The 25205-nt window shown below is 46.1% G+C and overlaps 1 protein-coding gene across 10 annotated transcripts in view; it reads left to right on the forward strand.

Annotated features, from left to right (window-relative positions):
• Window positions 1–24305, forward strand: part of TTC13 (tetratricopeptide repeat domain 13) — a 72293-nt gene extending 47988 nt beyond the window's left edge. For 6 of the 10 annotated variants that reach the window (XM_074373179.1, XM_074373181.1, XM_074373182.1 and 3 more), the window contains 13 exons: window positions 193–367; window positions 2096–2252; window positions 5492–5622; window positions 6331–6463; window positions 7144–7236; window positions 9760–9843; window positions 10670–10754; window positions 16074–16183; window positions 18496–18631; window positions 19591–19670; window positions 21738–21816; window positions 21962–22041; window positions 23548–24305. In XM_074373179.1, the coding sequence (XP_074229280.1) occupies window positions 193–367; window positions 2096–2252; window positions 5492–5622; window positions 6331–6463; window positions 7144–7236; window positions 9760–9843; window positions 10670–10754; window positions 16074–16183; window positions 18496–18631; window positions 19591–19670; window positions 21738–21816; window positions 21962–22041; window positions 23548–23662 (1458 nt within the window). In that variant the 3' untranslated portion in view covers window positions 23663–24305. The remainder of the gene's footprint in view (window positions 1–192; window positions 368–2095; window positions 2253–5491; window positions 5623–6330; window positions 6464–7143; window positions 7237–9759; window positions 9844–10669; window positions 10755–16073; window positions 16184–18495; window positions 18632–19590; window positions 19671–21737; window positions 21817–21961; window positions 22042–23547) is intronic. The other 4 variants (XM_074373180.1, XM_074373185.1, XM_074373187.1 and 1 more) reach the window with 1 other exon arrangement.
• Window positions 24306–25205: the final 900 nt, after the last annotated feature.

Genomic DNA, 25205 nt, shown 5'->3' on the forward strand with positions numbered 1-25205 from the left:
AACAGGGCTTATACTTCCACAAAAGGAAAGAGGGAAAACCACTGCCTTGCCCAATAGGCTAATTTACAGGGGATGTATTTGGTCTGATCTAACCCAGAGGGAAAGCATTCGTTGAGTCCAGATTAAAGAGTAAAGCACTTTGAAGTTTCCTTAAGCAGTACTGATACGGCATTTTCTCCTCCAACGCCTCAGCGCTGTCTGCAGCTGGAGCCGTACAATGAGGTGTGCCAGTACATGAAAGGACTCAGCCACGTGGCCATGGGGCAGTTTTACGAAGGGATAAAAGCACAGACGAAAGTTATGCTCAACGATCCTCTCCCAGGCCAGAAGGCCAGCCCCGAGTACCTGAAAGTGAAGTATCTCCGAGGTAAGGCAGACACTTGCAGAAAGGCGGGGTTTGAATGCGCGAAGCTGCAGCGGTCACGCTGCTTGTCTCTCTGGTGTCTTGTCTCCTATAGGAGGCAGCTGAGTGTCCGCGAAGCTGGGTACCTTGTCCAGGGCCGCCCCTTGGTTAGCGCTGGGATCTGGACTAGAGAGAGCCCGTGTCTGCTGAAGACCAGTCCAGTGCTTTTTTCTTTGCCTGCCTTCCTTCCTTCCTTCCTTCCTTTCTTTCTCTCTTTCTCTCTCTCTCTCCTCCTTTCTCCCTTTCTCCCTCCCTTCCTTCCTTCCTTTTTCTTTCTTTCTATCTTTTTTTCTCTTGCCTCTTCCTCACAATTTTTTTCTTTCTGAAGTTAAAATTTTTTACTTAAGTGAAAAAAACATATTTTGAACTAAATGTGACAATCATCTAAGGATTGAATGTCTTGTCATGTAGCATCCAGAGATACAGGAAAGTAACTTTTAATGAGGTTTTTACTGTTAAATATAAAGTTGTTATCTTTGATCTGTCATTCCTTCATATCACAATCCCCACCTATTTTGGAGAATTTAAATTGGGATGAAGAAGAAAGCATACCCTTGAGTTATCCTTTTATCAGTCTGTCTTACTTACCTTTTCTCTGCCATACAGAAAGATATTTTTGTTTTTCATCTAAAGCCCAAATCTTTACTTTCATTTCTTCTCTTTCCTTTGTTATCTTTAGCCCGCTATATCAGTACTGTCCCAAGTGAAAAAAATCGCAAGCCAAGTATAATTTTAAATTTCTTGTCACCACATTAAAGAAGTAAAAACAAATGGGTGGAATTCATTTTAACAACATATTTAATTTTATTTAACTCAATATCTCCATAATATTAGTTCAACATATAGTTAATATGAAAACACTACTTATTGGCTGTTTTACATTCTTTGCACTAGTCTTTGAATATGGTGTGTTTTACACTTAAATTTCATCTCGATTTGGATGCAAAATTTTCATTGGAAATACTTGATCTGAATTTGGACTTCATAAACTTTGAAGTTGAAAAAGTAGGTAGATATATGCAAGCTGCTCCCAAACAGAATGCAGTTTTCTAGTAACTGAGGAAAACATCAGCTTTAAGTTGAAATGAATTCCAGGCAAGTAAAACGTAACGTTCAGTTTCTCAGCCACACTAGCCACGGCTTAAGTTCTCAGTAGGCAGCTGGCCAGGGGCGGCCCTCTGCAATTCCCTCTGTTTCCCTGGTTTGGGAGAACTTGGACTTGTGAACTGTAGCCTGAAGATGGGGGCACCCAGGTCCCGGTTTTGTTCTTTCTACACCACCTCCCTAGGGGTGAGCAGCAGTTGGTCAGCCCATTGATGAAGTCACATACATAGTCAGTTGATCAGTCGGTTCACAAGGAACCAGACTCTGTCTGACACTGAACTTGTGTTTCCAGACTCTGGGGTTGAAAAGTGAGACCCTTGGTGTTGCTCGTGGAAAGGTGGTTACAATTTAGCCAAAGAGGACCCAGATTGACCGGCTTGTCTTTGACCCTGGTGACCACCTCCATGATGCCATAATAATAGTGACTTAGTGACACCTGGGGTCTCCATGTAGAATTCTTGTCATTAGCCAGCAGTTTGTCCTGAAGTGTTTGGACTGTGTACCCATGGGCTGTGAAAGCTACAGTCCACTGTAGACGCCGTCTCTTTAGCGCGTTGGGGTGGGTCAGACGTCCTTTCCCGTCTGCAGAGTATTCTCGCTACCTTCACGCACACCTGGACACGCCCCTTACGGAGTACAACATCGACGTGGACCTGCCTGGAAGCTTTAAAGACCACTGGGCGAAGAACCTGCCCTTCCTCATAGACGACTACGAGGAGCAGCCCGGGCTGCAGCCCCACATCAGGTGAGTGCTCTCGGAGGAGATGTTGTTGTCCTTTTCCCAGACCGTAGGTTCGTCGTAGTACCTCGAGATCGATAAATGGCTCTCTAGCCGTGTTTCTGATGAATTTGTTTTCCGATTTGATTTGCCTGCACATATTTCTTTTAGTTTACCCAGTACCTCAAAACTTGCCATTGGATGTCATCTTTCTCTCTAGCCCGACATTCCCGGCTCATGTGGGGCACCTTTGCACTGCAGATGTGCCGATGCTTCTTGGTAGCCTTTGACGGGCATCATTCTTTTACCCTGTTACTTTGAAATGAATTTCTTAACATATTAAACGTTTGAAATTACAGTGCTGCCCCTCTCCTACTGCAGCAGGGCAAAACGGCTATGCTAAGAGGCTATCCCGTTCCAGGACAGTTAGATTTAGAATAGAAATTAATTCCTAGGAGCCTTGCAGTGCCTAAGAATTAGGAAAAATCTGTACTGGTCTGCCCCCTCACTCCCTAAAAATAAAGAAAAGGGGAGGTGTTCAAACTAGAGTGATGGATGGTGAGCACATTTTAAAGGAAGACGGTGTCCTAGGGGAGGGCACGTCACAGCTACTGCTGTGGAATGCCTTGAGGTGTGGGCAGGATGGGTTCGCTGGCCTTCAAAAGGCTAAAGCGAGCCATGCTGGAGGCACCCCCAGGATCTCAACAGAAGCAAATGCAGATCCTTCCTGGGAAGAAATTTAGTGCCAGTTTGCATCCCAAGTGTTCTCACAGATTAAGATCATTAATGTGAGCACCAGAACCAAGACCACCAGAACAGAGACAGCAAACAGGAGATGCTGACCCTCCAGGGCTTGTGGTGCTGGCCCTGTTGAACACGACGCTCAGACAACTGCAGGGGAAATGTTTGGAGACATCATAAGCATGAGTAATAAGAACCATGAGATTATTTTTTAAAAAAATGACCAGACAGATTAAAAAAAGAATTGGAAGCTTGCAAAACTGAAATATAGTCTTTGAAATGAAGAACCCAGTCTACAGGCTAAAAAGCAGACAAGGTGTAGCTGAGAGAAAACTGCAAAATTGGAAAATAGAGCATTAGAAATTATCCAGAGTGTAGCACAGAGTCACAGAGTTAGAAACCATGAAAGGGAGACGATGCAAAGAGCTAGCACGTGTCAAACTGAAACCCCAGAAGGAGAGAATGGAGGAGGGGCAATGTTTGAAGAAATAAAGGCTTAGAATTTTCCAGAACTCAAAAAACACATAAATCCAGAGATTTTTCTCAAAAGTGGGGTAAAGGAAAAAAAAAAAAAATCCATCCAGACACATCATAAGTAACTGTGGAGAACACCTCAGGTCAAGAGAAAAATCTTAAAAATAGAAAAGTCATGCCTCCTACTGAGGGTCAATTATTAGACTAACTGTGAACCTTTCAACATCAACAGTTTCTACAAATTAAAAAGTAAAAGTCAAATAGCCGATTATAAAAGGGGATAAAAGACATGAACAGGTAGTTTCAGCCCGCAGAAAGCAAGAATGGCAAATAAATGTATGAAAAGATACTTCAGTTCATAAATATCTAAGGTCACATGAGATGTTTCACCCACGAGGGAAGCAAACATGACAGAGTCTGATTAGCAGTAATATTGACCAGAAGAGGGGTCAAGGGGGAATTTTATATGTGTTTCCTGTGAGAGTACGTATTGCTCTGGCCAGCAGTTTGTCATTATTTTATAAAGTTGAACGTTTGCGTATCCCACAGTCTTGCAGTTCTGCTCCCATATTCAAGAGGGGACCTTGTGCTTGACACGTATCTGCTGGGGGACCTGTTGACAGCAGCAGCGTTTGTTCACAACCCAAAACCGGAAATCATCCCAAATGTCCATGAATAGAAGCATGGATAGATGCGATGCTGCCCCACAGCGAGTGCCACACGGCAGGATCACAAATGACCCAAGAACTGCGTGGATCAGTCTTGAGATAGAGTGTTGAGTAAAAACAGCAAGTCAGGAGCCTTCAGCGTCGCGATCGTTTCCCCCACGGAGCTCATCAGCAAAACTGTAGAATAAGTGGTTGAGGGATATACGTACGTAACCTGGTTTTGAAAAGAAGCAGGTGGGGGAAATCAAGATGTGTTACCTCCTGCTGGGAGGATAGGGAAGCCGTGTGCAAGTAGGCAGAGCTACAGAATGTTTGAGTTCTTCAGTGAGGTTGTATGCTTTAGTAGGTACTGATAATCAGAATAACAGGGGAAAATGTCTCCTTGAGGTCATGTGTGTTCTCTTCCACGCCCTTTTTAGAGAAATACACATGTGCAGAAAAGAGTTAGCATGGGGGACCTGAAGGCTGGGCCTCAGAGAGGGCTGCTCACCAGGCTGGCCCTGGGCTGGCCTCTGGGAATGTGGATGTTGGGAGCTGCCCTGGTGCCCAGAGCCAAGAAGAGTGGCTCCCTGCACCTGCGCTGTGTGTCCAGACAGTGTGGTTCATGCTGAACACGTGCTCCCCGCTGGGGTCTGGGGTTTGGGGACTTGCCAGGCAGGGATGCTCACGTGATCAGCCCCCAGGGACATCCCTGGGCACTGAGTGTCTGATGCCCATCTCACACAGGGAATGAGTGCTGCGTGTGCCCCTGGGGGGTCCTGGAAGTGCCCCTGGTTTCCTCTGGACCTCGCCCCAAGTGCCTTTTCCCTCTGATGATTGTGCTGTGTCCTCAAGGTGACGTGTACAGTTGTACACAGAGCCCGTGAGGCCTGCTAGGGAGTTACCAAGCCCAGGGGTGTCTTGGGGACCTCAACACAAACCCATAACTTAGAATTGCATTCTTTGCTATGAAAACTTTTCGCAGGTTGGCAGCTGAACAACAGTAGTCGCATATACAACTCCTGGTATGCTTGGCATAACATGACCTGGAGCCGGAGTCAGGGATGGACACAGGGCAGGGTTTGCTCGCTTGTTGAAGAAGGCAGTCCATGCGGGTTCTGTGTTCTGGAGAAGTTCACAAAACAGATAACGCCCCGAGGTGCCTTCTGAATTGCAAACTAGTTGTCAGCAATACTAACAAGCATGTGACAGCGACTGTGCTCACACTCCTGTAAAGAGTCTTTCTTTTGAATTGTGTATGACTGGGTGCAAAGCACCGAAGGAAAGATTATTTAAGTTTCTCGATGGTTTTTCCGGTGGAGGAAGTGACTGCTTTTCAGGTGAAACTGGATAAGCAGACGTCTGCTGTGGAGGTCTCTATCACGTCTGTAATGTGTCTTCCAGAGACGTGTTACATCAGAACTTTGAGAGTTACAAGCCGGAGGTCCAGGAGCTGATTTGTATAGCTGATCGTCTGGGATCCCTGATGCAATACGAAACACCCGGTTTCCTGCCAAACAAGAGAATACACAGAGGTATTTCAAAACTGTCTGCAAATGGAAGAATTTCTGACCAAAGGGCAAGGATTGTTAAAAACACGTTGGACTTTCAAATAAAGTCACTGGTTGGGCTTACTGAAAGTCTCCGTGTGAGCAGAACAGAAATGCATAGACTCATTCATACTGAATTCTGAAAGAGGACTGCTTCCAGCTTTGACTTCCATGCTGTAAATGTAGAATGTAGGTCTTAAGTCGTTTTTTTTTTTTAAATTAAAAACATTAAAAAAAATTTTTTTTCGAGGCAGAAGGTAATTAGGTTTATTTATTTATTCACTTAATGGAAGTACAGGGGACTGAACCCAGGACCTCGTGTGTGCTAAGCACACGCTCTACCCCTGAGCTGCACCCTCCCACCCAGTCTTGAGTCATTGCTGTACACCAGACAGCTCGCCCACCAGAGCTGTCTCCTTACTGTGGGGTGAGGAGGAATTTGAACCTCAGTTCCTTTGGGAGGAGGCAGAGTTGGGAGGAGACAAGTCTCAGGTTGTCTCCAGTTTCTGCTGATAGAGTTGAGTTTTAGCCAGGACATCAGGACAGTGATGTATCTCTGGTCTTGTTAAATGACCTGTACCGGAGATTCTTCTCTTTTGTATGACTCTGGAGTTGTTCACCGAGTTGTCAGTGAAAGTCATTTCTTTTAAAGCTTACTTATAAACTCCGTTCTCCCCGTATTTCTTCTTTCAGCCATGGGCCTGGCGGCTTTGGAAGTCATGCAGGCTGTACAGCGCACGTGGACCAACTCAAAGGTTCGGATGAACGGGAAGACACGGCTGATGCAGTGGAGAGACATGTTTGACATCGCAGTAAAGTGGAGACGGTAACTGACTTTTAAATGACTCAGGTTCTGAATCCCATTTTATTTCTTGCAAGTAATAGGCCTTGCAAGTTGTTTTCCTCTCTAAAGCTTGTCAAAAATTTCTGGCATCATTATTTCTCGAAATACATTCAACTAATGTTTATGAAATAGGAATTGATTGTTACTGTGTTTCCAAGCACCTTTTTTTTTGTTTGTTTGTTTGTTTTAAATGGAGGTACTGGGGATTGAACCCAGGACCTCAAGCATGCTAAGCACACACTCTACCGCTGAGATCTACCCTGACCCCCAAGCACATTTCTAAGTGAGGTGTTGTAGAAAAAGCAGTCTCTCTGGAAGAGCCTAACATTACCTGTGGCACCTGTGAGTGACGTCAGGGGACCAGTCTTTCTATGGTTGGAGCGTGGGCCTGGCCAACCGGCTGCAGTTTAGAGGGGGAACCACTGGTCCTCCTTTTCATGAGAAAAACACTGCTCTGCTAGTAAACCTGTACTGACTTCTTACTTGGTCCAGTTGGAACATCTTTGTGGAATGTGCAGGCTTGTGGTTCATAGTTTTAGGTGCTCTGGGTTGAGCAGTTGTTCTCTCCCCACTTGTGCAAAGCTTTCCACATGCTTTATCTTTAATGCTTTGGAACATTCGGTTTTAGAAGGTCTTCGTCTCTAACAAGCTCTGTTTTACAGGATTGCTGACCCAGACCAGCCGGTGCTCTGGTTAGACCAGATGCCAGCACGAAGCCTCAGCAGAGGTTTCAACAATCACATCAACTTAATCAGGTACAAGCCTTCTGTTCATCTTGGCACTTATTTTGTTCTCAGAGGCACTTATTTTGAACAGACAGTTCACGGAGACCATGAGCAACCGATTGCTCCCTTCCCAGTGACTTTAAAAAAAAAATTATTTTATTTTTAGAAATTTGGGGGGTGGTAATTAGGTTTATTTATTTATTTTTAAATGGAGGTGCTGGGGATTGAACCCAGGACCTTGTGTATGCTAAGCATGTGCTCTACCACTGACCTATACTTACCTCCACCCCTGCTGGAACCTTTGTGACACAGATGAGCTCTGCACTTGCAGGGACCTGCCTGCGTTCCTTTGAGCTCATCTGGTTGCAGAAAGAAATTCAGTATATGCTGTGCCCCTTCCCCAGGCTCTTCCCTTTGATGCGAGCTCAGCTGAAGGGTAGAGTGACAGATTTTTGCCTAGCTGTCAGTCTATAAAGGGCCCTAAAACATCCTAGAAAGCAATTAGATGGAGAACATTGCATTCATCCTGATAACACTGCGTGGCTCCAAGAATTCTTGTGGTGGGAAACAGCTCCCCCGTCCCTCCCTGCAACACGCAAAGGGTTTGAATCAATAACACTATCTGGGTGCTAAGCTGCCGTCCCGGGAGGTTGAGCCAGGTTTGCTGGAGAGCTTTCGTTTTACCCAGAGGTTCTGGCAAGTTAGGGACGTGGGTGAGGTGCTCAGCTCATTCCCCCTCCCTTCTGAATAAATGATGAGTGGATATTAACAAGTATCAGCTCCAACGGGACCCACTGAATTTAATTTTAGATAAAGTTTACAAATATGGTAGTTGTGTCACATTGAAAATGCTTCCAATTCCAGAAACGGGCATCAAGAAAATACTAAACTATACAACTCTGACATTTAAGTTTAATGGAAATGTTATTAAGGCATTTACTTTTTATTTTTTAATATTTTATTTATTTTTGTTAGTGGAGGTGCTGGGGATTGAGCCCAAGACCTCATGCATGCTAAGCACACGCTCTGCCACTGAGTTATACCCCCGCTGCCTCAAGACATTTATTTTTTTAATTTCTAGAAAATACATTTCTCTCCCCCTTGTGACTTGTACATTTCTGTTTTTTTACGGAATCATGTGTGACATGTACAGATAGACTCAGCCAGCTTTAATCAAAGGCCACTGTCTGTGTGCTGGGCCACACAGTGGGGATGTACGGCCCCTGACTTCAGAAACTCAGAGCCTAGTGAGGAAGGGGGACCAGTGAACCACCACGTCGTGTGTTAAGAGTACTGGTGATCATGTGTACACAATGCTGGGGTGCCCAGTCCAGCCTTCAGGTGATGCCGGAGCTGTCTGGAAAGATGGAAAACAGAGATGGGTGAGGCGTGGACCCACCCGTGAGTCAGGCATGGTCAGGGAAGTGTGACTGGTGATTACTGTGTGATTCAGGGACTATTAGGAATCAAGACTAGAAAGACAGGCAGAGGCCAAAACATAAATAACTCCCCCCCCCAAAAAAAAATGTAACTAACTTATATCCATGCTAAGGCATTTTTGGTCCTGAAATGATGGAGAGCCATTCAGAGACCATCAGCAGAGAAGCGACCTGAGCAGATCTGCACATCTGGATGATCACTTTGGCCGCAGGTGGCAGAGTAGATGGGAGGGGGCAGCGGCTTCCCTTGGAGGTGTAGGAAGTGATCAGGATCAGCTGTGCCCGGACAAAGGTCTGGAAAGCTTTTCGGGAATGAGTTGGAGGGGATGAGGGGATGCAGAGAAGGCAGGATTGGAGCACTGGATGTGGGCTGGAAGTGGGGTGAGCGTATCGCTGCTGGAGAGCATCCCATTGCCACGCGGCCACGTGGTTGCCCCAGTGGGCACAGGACAGAAAGCAGGTGAACACATCTGGGAGCTGGAGCTGCAGGTGTGCGGGGTGGGGGTGTGAGTCACCGAACGTGCCTGCCGGGGAGCCCAGGGAAGGATGTCTGGGAGCAGTTGGACAGTGTGTCCTGTGGGACGCAGGTCCATCAGCTGTCTGTGTGCATCAGCGTGTGGGCTGTGTGTGAGGTTCTGGGAGAGTTATAAAAGTGGGGCTGGGGATAGAAATGCGAGGGAGATACTATTTAGAGAGGTGGAGGAGATGTAGGCAGCTAGTCAGCTAGACAGCAAGGAGTATTAGCAGGTGACTGCTGGGGGCACGGAGGTGGGCGGGGCATGTTGCCGAAGCCGGGCGGGAATCCATGCAGGAAATGGACATACAAGTCTGACCCCCATTTGAGTACCTGAAGGCTTTTCTTCCTGTCTTGGCCTCCCCAGGACTGAGTTGGGTGCCTTTCCCACCAGAATAAGCTCCAAGCACTGGTGATTTGTCTGGCTAAGGCAGGCCTTTGCCTCCCCCGTGCTTCGACTGCAAACAAGCTGATTCCCAAAATTTCTTTGCCACATTATTCTCCCAGCTCCCTTATCATCCTTTGGAATTAATTTTGAAATTAAGAGGTTGCAAGGGACATATGCCTTTGTAAAAACATTCTTAACTTTTCTTCTCGCAGGGGTCAGGTGATTAACATGAGATACCTGGAATATTTTGAGAAAATTCTTCATTTTATTAAAGACAGAATCCTGGTGTATCATGGGTAATCTTTCACTTTTCTTTTTCATAGTAATGGATAGATTTGATGTATTTTTACATCCGTTATATGTATGAAACTTAAAAGCCGAGCCTAGTGAGGGACTGAACAAAGTGTATCAAATTTTCACATAGTGTTTGGAATCTGAAAGGCTTTCATAAGCATTTGTCAACCTTCTTTTTAATAGATTCACAAAATCCCTGGACCTAAACCAAATAGTTTTTATCTGAAACACAGTACTGTGGCTTTTCTAACCTCTTTCTTCTGAAAAGCAGGATGTTTCTTTGAATTTCTTAATTAAAGATTCAGTGAGGGATTTCAACCTTAATACTCATTCTCCATCACCTGAGAGGCAATACTGTCTATAGATGGAACAGTGAACGGAACGCTGGGGAAGAAAGAATCCTGGATGGTCGCCACCCCTAAGTAAACATAATTGGAATAAAAACCTAGTACGATGTTCTATTTGAGCAACTTTAGTAAGAAAAACACTTACTTCTAATTTCACAGTTGGGATAGGAGAATCCGGGTCTTCTAGCCAAGCCCAGACCCACATACGTACACACGGACACTGGCTGTCAGTCCATCCTGCTTTTCCCTCTTTCACCTTCTGGACAGGCTGCTACCTCTCTCCTTAATTCTCATCTGTAGCCCACAACTCACTGGATTAAACCGTCCCATTACTCAGAGACTTCGGTTGTGGTCCACCATGTTGCATATTGGGCCATTCATAGTTAAGGCTGACTTATTTCAATTAGCGGTAGTAGTGTAATTAATTGCTACATTTCTGTATTGATTTTAGTTGCTGTCTCTCTCTCTCTCTCTTTTTAAGAGCTAATAATCCTAAAGGATTGTTGGAAGTCAGAGAAGCTCTGGAAAAGGTGCACAAAGTAGAAGACCTCCTTCCAATTATGAAGGTAAATTTGTCATCAGCATCGCGGTAGGTGTTTTTGGGGGTGGGGGGAATTGATAGCACTTTTTAAAAAAGAACTCATCATTATTAAATGCATGTTTGTCAATGTCATGAGTATCTAAAGTTTTATGAATGGTGCTACTTGAAAGCACTAATAAAAACACTTCAAATAATAACGAAAATGAAATAAAACATTGGCATCAGACTCAGACCTAAAAGCCAGTCTGCGAGGAAGCAGTCGATACAGGAAACCGAAGAAAACTTGAAGATGCATAGAACTGAATTCTGCTCCTGGCCCCAGTGGAGTAACTAGTATTCCACTGCCCTTTTACACCAGAGGAATAATAAAACTGGACGAAATACAAGGCAACTGTTTTTGGGTATTGGACAATTACAGGACTGATTTCTGGCAGAGGGGAAACGTGAGGTGAGCCCCCCCTTCACCCCAGCTTTCTGCCCAGGAGTAGTTAGCAGACGGCTGTGCAGGTATGTGGAGCCCAAGCCGCTCAGGAGACAAGCAGTGGGCACTGGGTTCTGCCGAGGTGGCTGGAGTTTGCCGGACAGCGCAGAGGGCAGGGAGCTGTGCGCCTGGGGCGGGCCCCAAGCTCGGGGGGAGTTCCTCTCATCCTCGGCTGAGGGCTGGGTGGTGCCCCTGCAGTGAGACTCTGGGAGGCTCTCAGGGAGTGGCTGCTGTGGGGATGAGAGCTGAGCAGGGGCATCGCAGACTTCACAGGACCGAGGGATGCTGGAGTTCTTGGCCTCATCACCGTGCGCCCAGACACGTCTTGATCAAATTTGGGGACTTCAAGATTAAAGTGAATTCCCTAAAGAAGTTAAACATAGAATTGCCGTATGATCCAGCAATCCTCTTGCTAGGTATATATATCCAAGAAGACCAAAAGCAAGGACTCAGACAGATCTTTGTACCCCCATGTTCATAGCAGCATGACTCACAATAGCCAAGAGGTGGAAACAATCCAGTGTCTGTGGTTGGATGAACGGATAGACGAAATATGGTCTGAAATAATACAATGCAGTATTATTCGGCCTTTAGAAAGAAAGGAAATTCTGGCACACGCTACAACAGGGGTGAACCTTGAGGATGTTATGCTGAGTGAAATAAGCCAGTCACTAAAGGACAAGTACTGTAGGATTCCACTTACATAAAGTTCCTCGAGGAGTCAAAATTTTTTTTTTTAGAAGAAAATTTAAAAAATTCTTTTGGCAGAGGGCAGTAATTAGATTGATTTATTTACATTAGAGGAGGTACTAGGGATCGAACCCAGGACCTTGTGCACACTAAACATTTGCTCTGCCACTTGAGCTATACCCTCCCCTGAGAGTCAGAGACAGAAACTAGGATGGTGGTTGCCAGAGGCTGGAGGGGGAGGGGAGACTGGGGAGCTAAGTGTTTGATGGCGACAGAGTTTCTTCTAGGGACGATGAACAAGGTTCTGTGGATGGATGGGGGTGATGGTTGCACAACAATGTGAATGTACTTCATGCCCCTAAACTACATTTACACATGGTTAAAACGGCAGGTTTTATGTTACGTATATTTTAACACATAAACACAAATAAAGAGAACATCTTAGAGCTTCCAGAAAAGGAAAAAAAAAAAATTTAAATACTAAGGAAAGATACCCCACTGATGCCTGCCTTCCCTGCAGCAAAGGTGGATTCTGGAACCCAAGGAAGGGAAATTGTTTGACCAGCTATCCCAGTGTTCAGCTGTGAGGGTGAAACTCCTGTTTCAAACATGAGGTTATTCAGAAGTTTGGTCAAGCCTAGATCCTCTTTGTCAAAATCGTTCAAGGACCTGTGTGCTCTTACACAGTGAACCCAAGCAGCGGGAAGGGTAGAGCTCAGTGGGAGAGCGCGGGCTTAGCATGCACGCGGTCCTGGGCTTGGTCCCCAGTCCCTCCAGTGAAATAAATAAATAAACCTAATTGCACTCCCCCCTCAAAAAAAATGAACCCGAGTGAGAAGAGAACGTGAAGTGTAAGAAATACTGGTGAACAAACACATCAGTGAAATGAATTGTCAATGCTTGTGGGTAAAAAAAGAAGTCTGACATTCAAGTATCAGCTGATGTCACCTTGAGAGGTTGAGGAAGGCAGAGAAAGGACGTAAAAATGTGCCACTGCACTCGTTTTTTCCAGTAAAAGAACATAATCAAGAAAGATACAAGCTTAAATAGCCATATCAAAAAAGTAAAGGTAAACACTGAAAGAACAGAGACGGGGATGCGTGATCTTCTAAACCCCTAGGAGGCAGGTAAGTGTAGGAAAGAAAACAAAGTCAGTGCAACTAAAAGTTTGCAGAAAGAGCAGGTGCGGGCGGAGGAGGTGAGGAGGAGACGTGTGTGACAGCATCAGCCCCTCCCGCGGGGCATCCATTCTCTGTCCCTCTTTGAAAGAAGGAGCGTCTCAGATCAGGGTCTTCAAGCCCAGGTGACACCTGCCACGAGATGACACTGAAAAAGCGGAAGGGGGAAAAGGTAGGCCAGGCAGGCGCTCTGAAGAAAAGCAGGGTGTGGTATTATCAGTGTCAGAAACACTTGAATTCAAGATAAAGGGCACCTCGGGGGACAGAAATTTTATTGTTTGAAAGTATCAGTCACTAAGAAGTTACAAGTCCGTGGACCTTTCCTCCACCAAGGAATCTAACTGCCCCAGAATGTGCCGTCAGCAGGTAGATTTGATTTGTTCAGTTAGTGGTTTGAGCTGTAACATAAAACAAGTCAATGTTCTCCTTGTAGTTCTAATAGATGAGATTGATTTACATCAAATAAAAGTTGAGACATTTATATGAATGACCAGTGCTTGCCCATTTCTAAGGAATGATCAGGAAGCATCCTGTCGTGAACAAGGCCGAGAGCTGACCCTGCACCTGGGGTCCCCTCTGCTCGCTGGGCTTGGGGGGCTCCCACACCCCATGCCAGGCCCCCGGGTGCTGGAGAGCCGTGCCTCCCCCAGGCCTGACTATTGCGAGGGTCTGATGAACCGGGGCAGTGGTTCTTCGCGATTCCGCAGTCGTGGTAAACCTGCTCAGATGCCCCCTTTACCGCACTAACATGACATTCACAAGGAACATAGCCCACCTACTCAAAAAACTCTTTAAAAAGTCACCGTAGTGCCATAAAGGAGTTCTAACAGTAAGTCATTTATGGTAGAAAACCATGTATTTCAACATTCAGGCCTTCATGAGAAGCCACAAAGATGCAGCCAAGCTGAGGGGTGGGAGGGTAGAGCTCAGGGGTAGAGCGCGTGCTTAGCATGCACGAGGTCCTGGGTTCGCTCCCCAGTCCCTCCGTTTAAAAAGGAAAATGAAATATATGTGCCAGTTGCTTGCACACAGGTGTGAAATCTTGGTGAATGTGGCAGCTGCAAACACAGCCCTGTATCCACGTGTCATCTGGCGACTCTAGTATCATGAGCTACGATGTCATCGGTGACACGGTTTTCCGGAATAGTAGACCACATTTAACAACGTTCCGTACAGATGTATGATCTACCCTTTCCTCACTTCATAGGCTGTTTGCATTCCTGGAAAAGTCAGGGTGTATTAAAACTGTCACAAATGTTTAGTGTAGAGCGGAGTCTGCTTCCAGACCTGGGTGATTATTAGATCATACACAGGTTCTTTGTCCACGTGGAAGTCGTGACTGTGTGACTGTCCCCGGCACTGTGGGACCTCTAGTGGTGTTGGCCCCCATCTGCCAAGTTCCATGGGTCACCCCCAACCCTCCCGGTCACTGCAGCCACCACACTCTCCTGTAAATCCCCCAAATGCCCCCCAGGGGCAGGACGGCACCGAGGGCCGCAAGATGCACCCCATGGGAAGAAAACGGGTGCCTAACTCGGTTCTTGGCCTTTAGCTTGCTTTCCATAGGTGTTTAATTTAAATTTACTATAGTAGGCTAAATTACAAAGTCAGCTTAGGGAGATTTTAATGTGCATGTCTTTGTCTAAAAAGAAAAGCGTAGTGGCCAGAAAGGCTGCAGGCACTCGGCGAGCAGCTGAGAGGCCAGGGGTGGCCCGCCCAGTGCCAGCTCCCAGTGCAGAGTCCCTGCCTGTCTGTCTGCTGCCTGGGAGTGACCGTCCCACCGCCACCCCGCCCTCCACGCCTCCACCCAGGTTGTGGCTGCTCTGGTATTTCTGGAGGCACACGTAGAAGTATTTAAAAATAGACCTTTGTGGGTAAAGCACTTGGTGAGCGTGATGCCTGGGTGCCTGTTCCCACTCTGCCACTCCCGTGTGCCACCTCGGGCCGGGCCTCATGTCGCCTGTAAGATCGAGATCATGCCCTGTCTTCTGGGCACGTCTTGAGCATTGAAGGGAACTGGCAGGTACTAAGGGCAAACACGTTCTGACACAAAAAGTCCTGTCTTCACGCAAGACACCTCGTGTCTCGGCCATCGCTGCTGGCTGTCCTGCTCAGGGCCACTCATCCCTGTCTCTCTCTGGACCTTGGTCACCACCTGCTGGGTGTCACTGTTTTGGGACAACCCCCCCCCCCGAGCTGTGTCTCACGTAAAGCACAGCCTCGTCTGATTTTATCATCTATCGTCTTCCTTCAAGTCCGTCAATCCTAAACAAACACTGGCCACACTACATAGCTGAACTTGGGGAGGATATTTCTGGAGCAATGCCAACACCTCTTTCCTGGCTTTTCAGTTTGTCCAAAGCGTTTTAATCAGAAAGCTGACATCTGAGACTGCGTTCATGGTTGTCACCCTGGAGGGCCACTCCTAGCTCTGGGGAATTCCTTTAGCAGACTCGGCTTTGTCACTCTGTGGTCTGCAGAGTTGGGGTGTGTAGGAAGTTGTCCCATCGACGAGTAAGATTCTGAGTACTTTTCAGAAGGGTAAGAGCCTGCTTTAAAGAAGCACTTAGCATAAACACAGGGTGCTTTTTTGAATTACAGGATATTGAGTACGACTATTCTACCACATAGCAAAGTTGCTGCCGATTAAGATGAACAAGAGAAAAAAAAAAAACCAAGGAAGTGTTCAGCAGTGAGCAGGACCCCTTGCCAGTGGAGGGGACTGTTCACCTTTTGCTCTGAGGTTCTCTGCTGGCCTCTGGTCGGGGCCACGGGAAATGTGACCTAGGCTGAGATTTTGGGCGGGGACGTGGGGACAGGCAGAGGCGTCCTGGGCGCTGATTGCCAGGACAGAGAATACACGGTCTCCTGCATCGGGGACTCCAGTGACCCTTCTCGTAAACGTGAAAGTCAGCGCTGGCGCCGCAGAGTAGCAGTTGGGGGTTTGCAATGAATTCTCCACTAGTAACGTGAATTTTTCTTTTTTTCCCGAAAGCAGTTTAATACTAAAACGAAGGATGGGTTCACTGTGAACACAAAAGTTCCCAGCCTGAAAGACCAAGGGAAGGAGTATGATGGCTTCACAATTACTATCACAGGAGACAAGTACGTGTGCTTCTAAGTGTGGGCGTACAGACGGGCTGGTGTCAGAAAGCGGGCCAGCTCCTGGCATTGCCACGGGACATGCGGGGCCTTTGCGTCTTCTGGAATGGAAATGATGGCGGTCCAATGTGTAGCTCAGACCAGCTATTTTTTTTGACATGGCATTTAGCATGTTACACCAGCAGATAGATTTTCTGACTGTGCTAAATCTAACAACTTTCCAGATATTAAGTATAATGTCTAATGTGGTTTGTGGAAGGCATTCTTCTGGGTTCTTGAAGTTTGTTGTGGCGAAGGCTTTTACTAATTAAATGAAAAATAAAAGATGAGAGATTGGCAGATTGAAGGCTATTAGATTTTTTAAATATAGGTTTTAATGTGTCATAAGAGTATGAGTGCAGTCCTACTGAACATTTAGAATACACAGATACACAAAGGTTAAAAAATTAAGATCACTAAGTTATTTTAAAACCTGAGATTATACTGTACATATTGTTTTATAACCTGTTTGTTTTCTACCCTTACCACAAACATTTTCCCATATTCTATTCTTAAGAGCACTTAAAAAAAATTAAAAAAAATTTTTTTTGGAGGTACCAGGTGTTGAACCCAGGACATCATGCATGCTCAGCATGTGCTCTACCACTGAGCTACACCCTCCCCACTGAAAGCACTTTTAAAAACTGCCTACTATCTCATTTTAGGGATGTTATAGAGTTTCTCCTAAATTTTTTGTTATTGATAATTTAGGGTGTTTACCATTTTTTTACCTTATAAATGGTAGCCCTGCGATGAATGGTTTTCTTTAACGATAATTTTACTTATATCTGAAATCCAGACTCCCTGTAGGACCCTCCCTCTACCTTGGATCACGTGTGGAATGACCCTGACCCTCCGTGTTCACGGTCCTCCCCCAGCACGCTCTCCTCGCTTCTTCCCTGCGAGGCTCCACGATACCCAGGGGGCTTCTCCCACCGTTTCTGCCCCTCCAGCGGTGGGACCGTGTCCTCTCGGCCTCTCTGCCTCTTGGGCTCTGGCTTCCGTATCAGAACTTACACAGGAACTTCAGGAGTAAACCCCCGCTTAGCAACTTTCAGATTCTGTGGCTTTTCCACATCCCTGAAGTCATGATCTCTACCCTGAGCCACTTACCAAAGTACTTTCCCAATGAAGATCATTCTCCCCCCTCAAAAGAAATCCCAGGGTTTTCTATTGATGTAACAGTTTTTCCCCCACCTCTTGACCCATCCATGATTACATTCCCAGGCAGAAATGGAAACGCTGAACAAAAGTACAGAACTCCCTTCCCGAAACATAGTGTTTTCCTCCACTTTCTCACCCCGTCTGTTGTCAGTCTTGCTGGTAGACTGGTGTCTCCGTCTCCCGTCGCCTGACTCCTGACATTTCCCCTGGCTGCAAAAATCTCTTCCCAGTCCATACCCTGCCACTGTCTGTTGAGACCAAAATCAGCTCCCCTGCCGGGCATTCAAGGCCTTTTGTAATGTGGCCTCCAATAGTACTTCCTGCTTTCTCTGAACCACTTCGCCGCCAGGGCTGCTGATTCAGCTGGACTGCTTGTCCGCGAGGTCACCTCCCACCTCCTGGCTCTGGGCCTCTGCCACCCCCATCCTGATCTTCAAGACCCAGGTCCAGACCACTTCTTCCACAAAGCATTTCCTGTTTTCCTCCACGTCTTCCAAATTAGATCTAACCTTCCTCCTTTGACCCTCTGATGAACTGTTACGCCCCCTACGCACGGTCTCATAATAATCCGCGGCCTGGTCTCCCCTGCCCCCCTCAATGAAGGCAGCAGCTGTGCTGTATTCCTTCTAGAATCGAAGGCCCAGCTTCAGTGTTTCGGGACTGGCGTTGTACAGTAAGTCCCTGTGTATCAGGTGTGTATCCTCCATCGACCTGCGTGGAGCAGAAGCTTTGGGGAAATAAAAAAAAAAAAAAATAAAGGAAACAGCGGAGGCCCTGAACTTGCTTTCTGCACACAGCTCCTCAGTCTTCAATCAGAACAGGGTGGCTGTCTGATAAAATACTTCCTGGGTGTTTAAATGCATTCTACCATGTGTAGATGTTTCCTTTTGTAGTAGCTTCAGCTCATGTAATAAGTAGGTATGGTTAGACTGAGCGAAATCATATTTTGTGAAAAAGCACTGTCTGTGCTCAGAAGGGCAGGAGACACCCTGCCGTGTGTCCCGGGCCACCTCACCACCCACCCTGTTGCTGGTCCCTCTCCAGCCCACCCCCGTGATTGGCTCTTTGAATTGTCTGACACATACCTCTGACATACATTCTTGTATTTCTAGGGTTGGCAATATACTATTTTCTGTGGAAACGCAAACCACAGAAGAGCGAACACAATTATATCACGCCGAAATAGATGCACTTTATAAAGATCTAACAGCAAAAGGGAAGGTACTGATTCTCTCATCAGAATTTGGGGTAGGTTTCTGTTTGTTTCCGTCTTACCCATGCTTTTGTATGATTCTTTTGTAAACTTTTTAAAGCCTCTGCCTTTTCATTGGGTTTCTACCTTTTATGCTTGAAGTCAGCTTTAATTGACCAGTAAATATTTAATTTTTTAATACCCTTATAGAAATAATTCCCATACTTAGTAACTACAGGAATTCAGGAAGGGGGATGATAAACGTCTGTAGTTACTATGTTATATTGCCATGAATTTGGGCTTTGTCGAGATTTAAATGAGCAGGTTGGTCCATGATGATGACCAGTGCCAAATTAGTGACCCTTTCCTGGACTGCGACCTCCTTCCATTGCTTCCCCGACTCAAGTAGGGGTTCCTTTGGGGCAGAATCTGCAAAATCACCTTCGTGGCTACAGCTGCCACTGTGCTGAGATCATGGAGGGCACTCCATCCACATACTGGAATGGACACCTGCAGCCCTTGGGAAGTGATTGTATTTCTCTGGATTTTAATCAGTTTATCCATGTAATTAAGCATATTTATCACGTAAATCTCAGTGCATGGGGCAGTGGGGAGCGGGGGGAGCTGCTGAACAGAATCTTGGCATAGAGAGGCCTGTAGCTGGAGAAAGTACATTCACTATTAATAAGTGCTTTGTTTTATTTTAATCTCAATATATATCTTGACATTTCAAATAACATTATAGGAGACTCAAATGTTTATGTTTATCAGAAGAGGCTGCAGTTTTAAAGACAGGTGGGAAAATACTGCTCTAAAGTGAGCTGAACGCATACCCTTTCCTTAGAAAAAAGGATGACAAATAGTATAAAATATCCAAGGGTGCGCAAAGTAGGTTCTTGTAGAATGAAATAGTCCTTTTCCTAATGTCAGTGATTCTGATGTGTCTTGTCATCTAACAGGAACCACGCATGTAATCTAGTATTTAACTTCCTGAGCACGTGTCTTTTTCTCCTAGGAGGCTGATGCTGTTTGCAACTTAATCTTATCCTTAGTTTACTACTTTTATAATTTAATGCCGCTCTCTCGCGGATCCAGGTGAGTGATATCCTGAATCTGACAGTTTTTGCAGTGAAGAACGCTTTCCTTTTGCTTACACGTCCTGTTTGGGTGTGGGGACAGGTACCCTAGCAATGATGAGAGGCCACCTTTTGTTTTTTTTCCAAAGTCCACCCCAAAATTATCTCCTTGATCTACCACGACATCGAAAGAATTATGGAAGACAGTTCTCATATAACTTGCTTGGGATTTACAGGCCAGGGATTCATTCATTGAACAAAAACGTATGGAAGTCTCACTGTGTGCGTCCTGTGGTCACTGTGTTTTAATTTCTGATATTAACCTTGACTGTTGGCCTGCCCTTTCCTCCCCTCGCCCCCAGTTTTTGGCCAGTCATCAACCTCTAGCCCTAACCTTTCATACTTGCGAGTCACCAACCATTCCATTCTATTTTTATTATTGTGAACGAATTCTTGCTAAGGGCGAATCCACCGGAAGTCTTTTAGATGTCATTAAAACAAGGAGGTGTCTGTGGAGCTTTCTTTTTATTCTCTTTTGTCAGGTACTGTGTCCAGGAAATCACGTGAACGGCCTAGGCTATTGTTAGCACGTGTTTGAACTTAATTGGCTAAAACAATATACTTGAATGTCTTGATCTTTAATGAACACTCTACACAGCGAAACTGCCCTAAACGTGGTAGTAAATTTTGTTATAATGTTGAAAAGGCGTTGGGGGCGTGGGCGAAGGGGGTGAAGGGGGTGGACTGTGTGCTAGGCTCGTGGGGGGTCACTCTAGTGCATACAAATATGGAACCACAATGCTGTGCGCCTGAGACTTGCACACAGAAACAAAATGGGGACATAAATACTGCACTTGCAGCCCAGCTCTCGTTCGTGGGTGTGCGATGCGCATCAGGCCCCCACGTGCCCCCCACCCCTGCAGGCGCTGCCCGCACGCCCGCCTTGCCCCACGCGTCCTCAGGGCAGCTCTGTGGGGCGGGTCACCCCGCTCTTCCCTCCGTCCCTCGGCCCTGTCGGTTCTGCCTCCTGAACGTCTTTTTCTCTTCCTGTGCTCCTGCTTCTGCTGTAGCCCAGACCCTGGTCATCTCTTGCCCTGACCTTTCCAACGAGTCTCCCCGTTTCCAGGCTTTTCTCCTGCTCCTGTCTGTGCCCCACGCTTCTTTATAGCTGTCAGCCCAGGTGCAGACGCGGGGGTACCAGGCGCAGTACCGGCCCCGCCGCCCTGCTCTGGTTTACCTCGGCCTCATCACCTCTCCCGTCCCCTGCCCTTTCGTGGAGCTTCCCGAGGGCCCTCGCGCTGGCCCCCTCCACCCCACGCCTGCCTCTGCCCACACCTCCTGTCCCTCCGTGTCCGCGTTTCCCCGCCCTCCCGGCCTCCGTGGCCCCGCCCCTGGCCCGCGAGGATGCTGCGCCGTGGCCTCCGAGACCCTGGGACTGACTCACTTGCTTTGGCGTCGGCCCACGGCCCTTGGGAGTTCTCTGTGCCGGTCCCTGGTACCTCTATTTAAAAAAACCAAAAAACTAATAGTAAATAAATAAATAGACCTAATGACCTGCCACCCCCCAAATTTTTTTTAATTAAATATAATATATAAGCAGCTGCATTTTCTAATTCACTATTTCATAAGAATAGAGAAACCAAGCGGGAAGAAAACTGATTAGGAGAAACTATTCTCAGAAGAATACTATTCTTAGTCACTTTTACCCTTAAATCAGTAAATCAGTAAATATTTGTATTAGTAAGTTAGTAAGCATTTTTAAAACAAATGAAAGTGTTGTCCTGTTTAATAGCCAAAGAATTCTTTTTTGTTTTGTTTTGTTTTGTTTTGTTTTGTTTTTGTTTTTGTTTTAGGGGGAAGTAATTAGGTTTATTTATTTACTTGTGTATTTTAGAGGAGAGACTGGGGATTAAACCCAGGACCTCATGCATGTTAAGCATGTGCTCTACCACTGAGCTGTACCCTCCTCCTCCAAAGAACTCTTAAAAAAAGTGGCATCCTTTACAATGGAAAACCCTCGGTGAGCTTTAACATGGTAGCTCTTTGTGGACTGGGACTGACTGGTAATTGTTCTTTATTTAAATAGCGTAATAGCTTACTCAGTGATCGTGGGAGCGTTGATGGCAAGTGGAAAAGAAGTAGCAGGAAAAATTCCGAAAGGAAAGGTACGTTGGAATGGGAAGGGGAAAGGGGCATGTGTTTAAATCCCCAAATCTATGGATTTTTGTGTCAAGATACGTGAGTGAAGCAGATCCCGAAGGGAGCCCCTCTCCTCCATGTTTAATCACATCCTTAACTTGCTTTTTTCAGTTGGTTGACTTTGAAGCTATGACCGCCCCTGGTTCAGAGGCCTTCAGCAAAATAGCTAAAAGCTGGATGAACTTGAAAAGGTAACTGCCCAACAGGGGTCAGCACAAGAATATTACAACTGAGAAGGGGAAAAGTAGGGGCTTTCCATTACTTTTGGAGCTTCGTGAAAACAGAGTTGTACTCATTTCCATGAGTTATTATTATGCAGTGAATTTAATCCACTTTTCAAGGTTAAAATGTTTTTGCTATCACATAGGACCCCTTAATGGATAAGTGTATGGATTCGAATGAATAATGAACAAAGTAAGGGAACCAGTTTGTGAAGGAAAGTTGACAGATGTCTTATATGTATAATCAGACGTTCGCATCTCTTGGCTGATTCACCCTTTATCCCAGACTCTCGGGTCAGGATTCAGGACTGAGTTTGCAAACTGAGCCGGACCCGATTCAAACTGACTCTGGGTGGCAACACCCGGCCTTTCATCTGCATTTTTCCTGCACTCCAGGTTTAGGGAAGGGGGTGCTTGATTGTAACTGAGGTGAGGAACACGTGTGAGTCAGGAAATGCCAGCCAGGAATCACCCCTGCCGATTACGGTGGGACAGCCAGCCCATGCTGACTTCTCCTGGCTCCAGTTCCCAGAAGCGCTGCAGGAAAGTGTGTAAACCAGGGGAGGAAATTAAACTCACAGACGCTGTCACAGTTATTTAAGAATAAGCAAATCTCACTGCTTGACCTTGTTTATTCTTGCTCCTTCTCCATGGTTTTTACAACCACCTCCAGTTTTGCCTTTCACGGCTATTTGACCTAGCAAGTGCTCTAAAAATTGCAGGATAATTTCTGCTCTGTTTAAAACAGAGAAATTCATGTCGGCAGGACACTCTTGTTCAACTTGTAAGTGTTGCGTTAACTTTGTAACGCAGCCTCCTAACAGGTGTGCGTCGTTCTGGGATATTCTTGTTTCACGTTCACTCGTTTACACAGCGTTTTAAAACCACGACCGTGAGGTCAAAGACCTCGCTTCTGTTTCCTACATGACGTCGCAGACTTGCTCTTTCAACAGTCCTTTAAGGGAAGAGTAACAATACCGCCTTACGCTGCGCAGCTGCCGTTCCACGATGTACTTAGACACCAGCATCCCCCTCCGTGCTCCTGGTACCTCTGGGGGTTAGGAGTATGGTCCCTGGTGCTGCAGATGACAGAAGCGGGCTTAGAGAAATCGCTAAAGCCGATAAGGAGCAAGGCTGGACCCGAAACCTTGTCTTCCGAGTCCAAGTCCAGCATGCGCCCCGACGGGACATATGTGCATAACACTCACTGTATAAGTCAGTTTCATCTTCTTTCCCAAAGACTCTGGTTGCACTTCCCAGTGGCTCACGGGGGGAGCCTACTGCTACCCCAGTTCATGTGTCGCAGCAGAATCCACTCTGTTCCAAATCCCCCTGCTTGGTAATATTGTCTGATGTCACACCTACGGGGTGTCAGAAAGTGAACACTGAACTAGGAATTAATATAACATAAGCTTTGCCTTTTTTTGTCAAGCAGTGTTCACCTTCACACCCCTTCTTTGTGTTTTTCTTTTTTAGTATCTCACCTTCTTATAAGACCTTGCCGTCCGTGTCAGAGGCGTTCCCAACGTTAAGATCCATGATCGAGGTGCTAAACACGGACTCCTCTCCACGTTGTCTTAAGAAACTCTAGCTACGCTGTGGTATTTATACAAGTAAAGGGCCGGACCTCTTGCTTCTTAAGTTATTTTTTAAAACATGGAATTATCAAGAAAATTAGGTCCTTTATTACTTTTGATACCAATTTTTGATAGGAATTGAATACTTGAAATCGTTTTCTTTACTCTTCGGAACCATAACAAAAATCATGGCAGAGAGTTTTGCGGGGACAGAAAAGCTCTGTGTCCGGGAGGGGAGGCGTGTGTGGTAGCCGGCGGCCTGTTGGTTTCATACAACTCCATCCTCGCAGCGGAAAAAGGCTACTTCAGAAACCAAAAACTGATCATTAAAAGGAACAAGACAGACAACAAAAGGAGAGTGTTTTCATTCCTTCAAAGATCTGGAGATTTTTCAAAGACCTTCTTTTTATGCGTATTGTGACAAGGCATCTTGTTTCCACCTCCCGTGTTGGAACCGTGGAAGACTCGTGGCCATCAGCCTGCGCCCGGACCTCATGGCCGGGAACACCCCCGTTGAGTGATGCAGACAGTATTTGCCAGTGACTCAAACACTGAATTATTGAACCATGTTTGTTTTCGTTTGGTTTTTTTCCTCTTTGTTGGAAAAAAAAAAAATAAACAGGGGTGATTTCTCTAAATCACCGGTTTTCGACACTGGATTATGTATGTTTTCATTTTGTGAGTGAGTTTCCCTTGCAGGTCGCAGAACAGTCAGCAAATTACTGATTTCTTTTTTCAGAGTAAATGCCAGTGAGTCAAGTGGGTTCACTGAACTGTTGCCATTTCCAAATCCTTTTCATTTTTCTCTGATTTTTTGTTAAAGAGTTAAAGTGTTCACTGCTTCCTGTTACTTCATTCTTGTCTCAGAGTTTTGCATGAGCACTGTCTCCAGTGTCTTCAGCTGGTGTTGGCGGGACGCGGCCATTTGGTCCAGTGAGACCCGCCGTTTGGAACGATGCTCTTCTGGATACTGGCATCTGCTTCAAAACGGCCACTGAGATGTGGTTCATGGTCTCATCTCCTCTGGATGGTGAGATAAACCATCAGACACATGTCATTTTATAAACTGGTTTCACAACACAGGTCAGTTTTCCCCTGAAACTAAAGCTGTGCTCACGAAAGACAAGCATCTTTATTTTCATTTCACAGGTGAGGGGGTTGAGGTTCTGGGAGAGTTAATGATTTCCCCAGCACCCCCCGCTGTTGAAGCCCAGGTGCCAGGGTTCCAGCCAGGCCTCTCTGACCCCAGGGCCTGCCCTGCCCTGCCACTCCCAGGGCACCGAGGATTCAACTCCCAGGTACTTCTCAAGACTCCGAGAATACTTAATCCTGTTCCATCTATTGGTTACGTTTCTTTGCACTCTCAGCTTCATGTTGTTTTGACCAGACTGGTCTACCGAAGGACTTTGGAAACCACAAAGGGGCTGTGTTCAGATACACTGTGCAGGGCTGCAAAGTGGGCGGGAATTGCAGAGATTAAACAAAGGAGAAATGAGTAGATTTTTAAACTTTTCCCTCTTCTTGCTTATTATCTCAAAGTCAAAATCTTTCAACTTC

Source organism: Camelus bactrianus, chromosome 11 (genome assembly GCF_048773025.1).
Source record: "Camelus bactrianus isolate YW-2024 breed Bactrian camel chromosome 11, ASM4877302v1, whole genome shotgun sequence".
In the NCBI taxonomy this organism is placed as follows: domain Eukaryota; kingdom Metazoa; phylum Chordata; class Mammalia; order Artiodactyla; family Camelidae; genus Camelus; species Camelus bactrianus.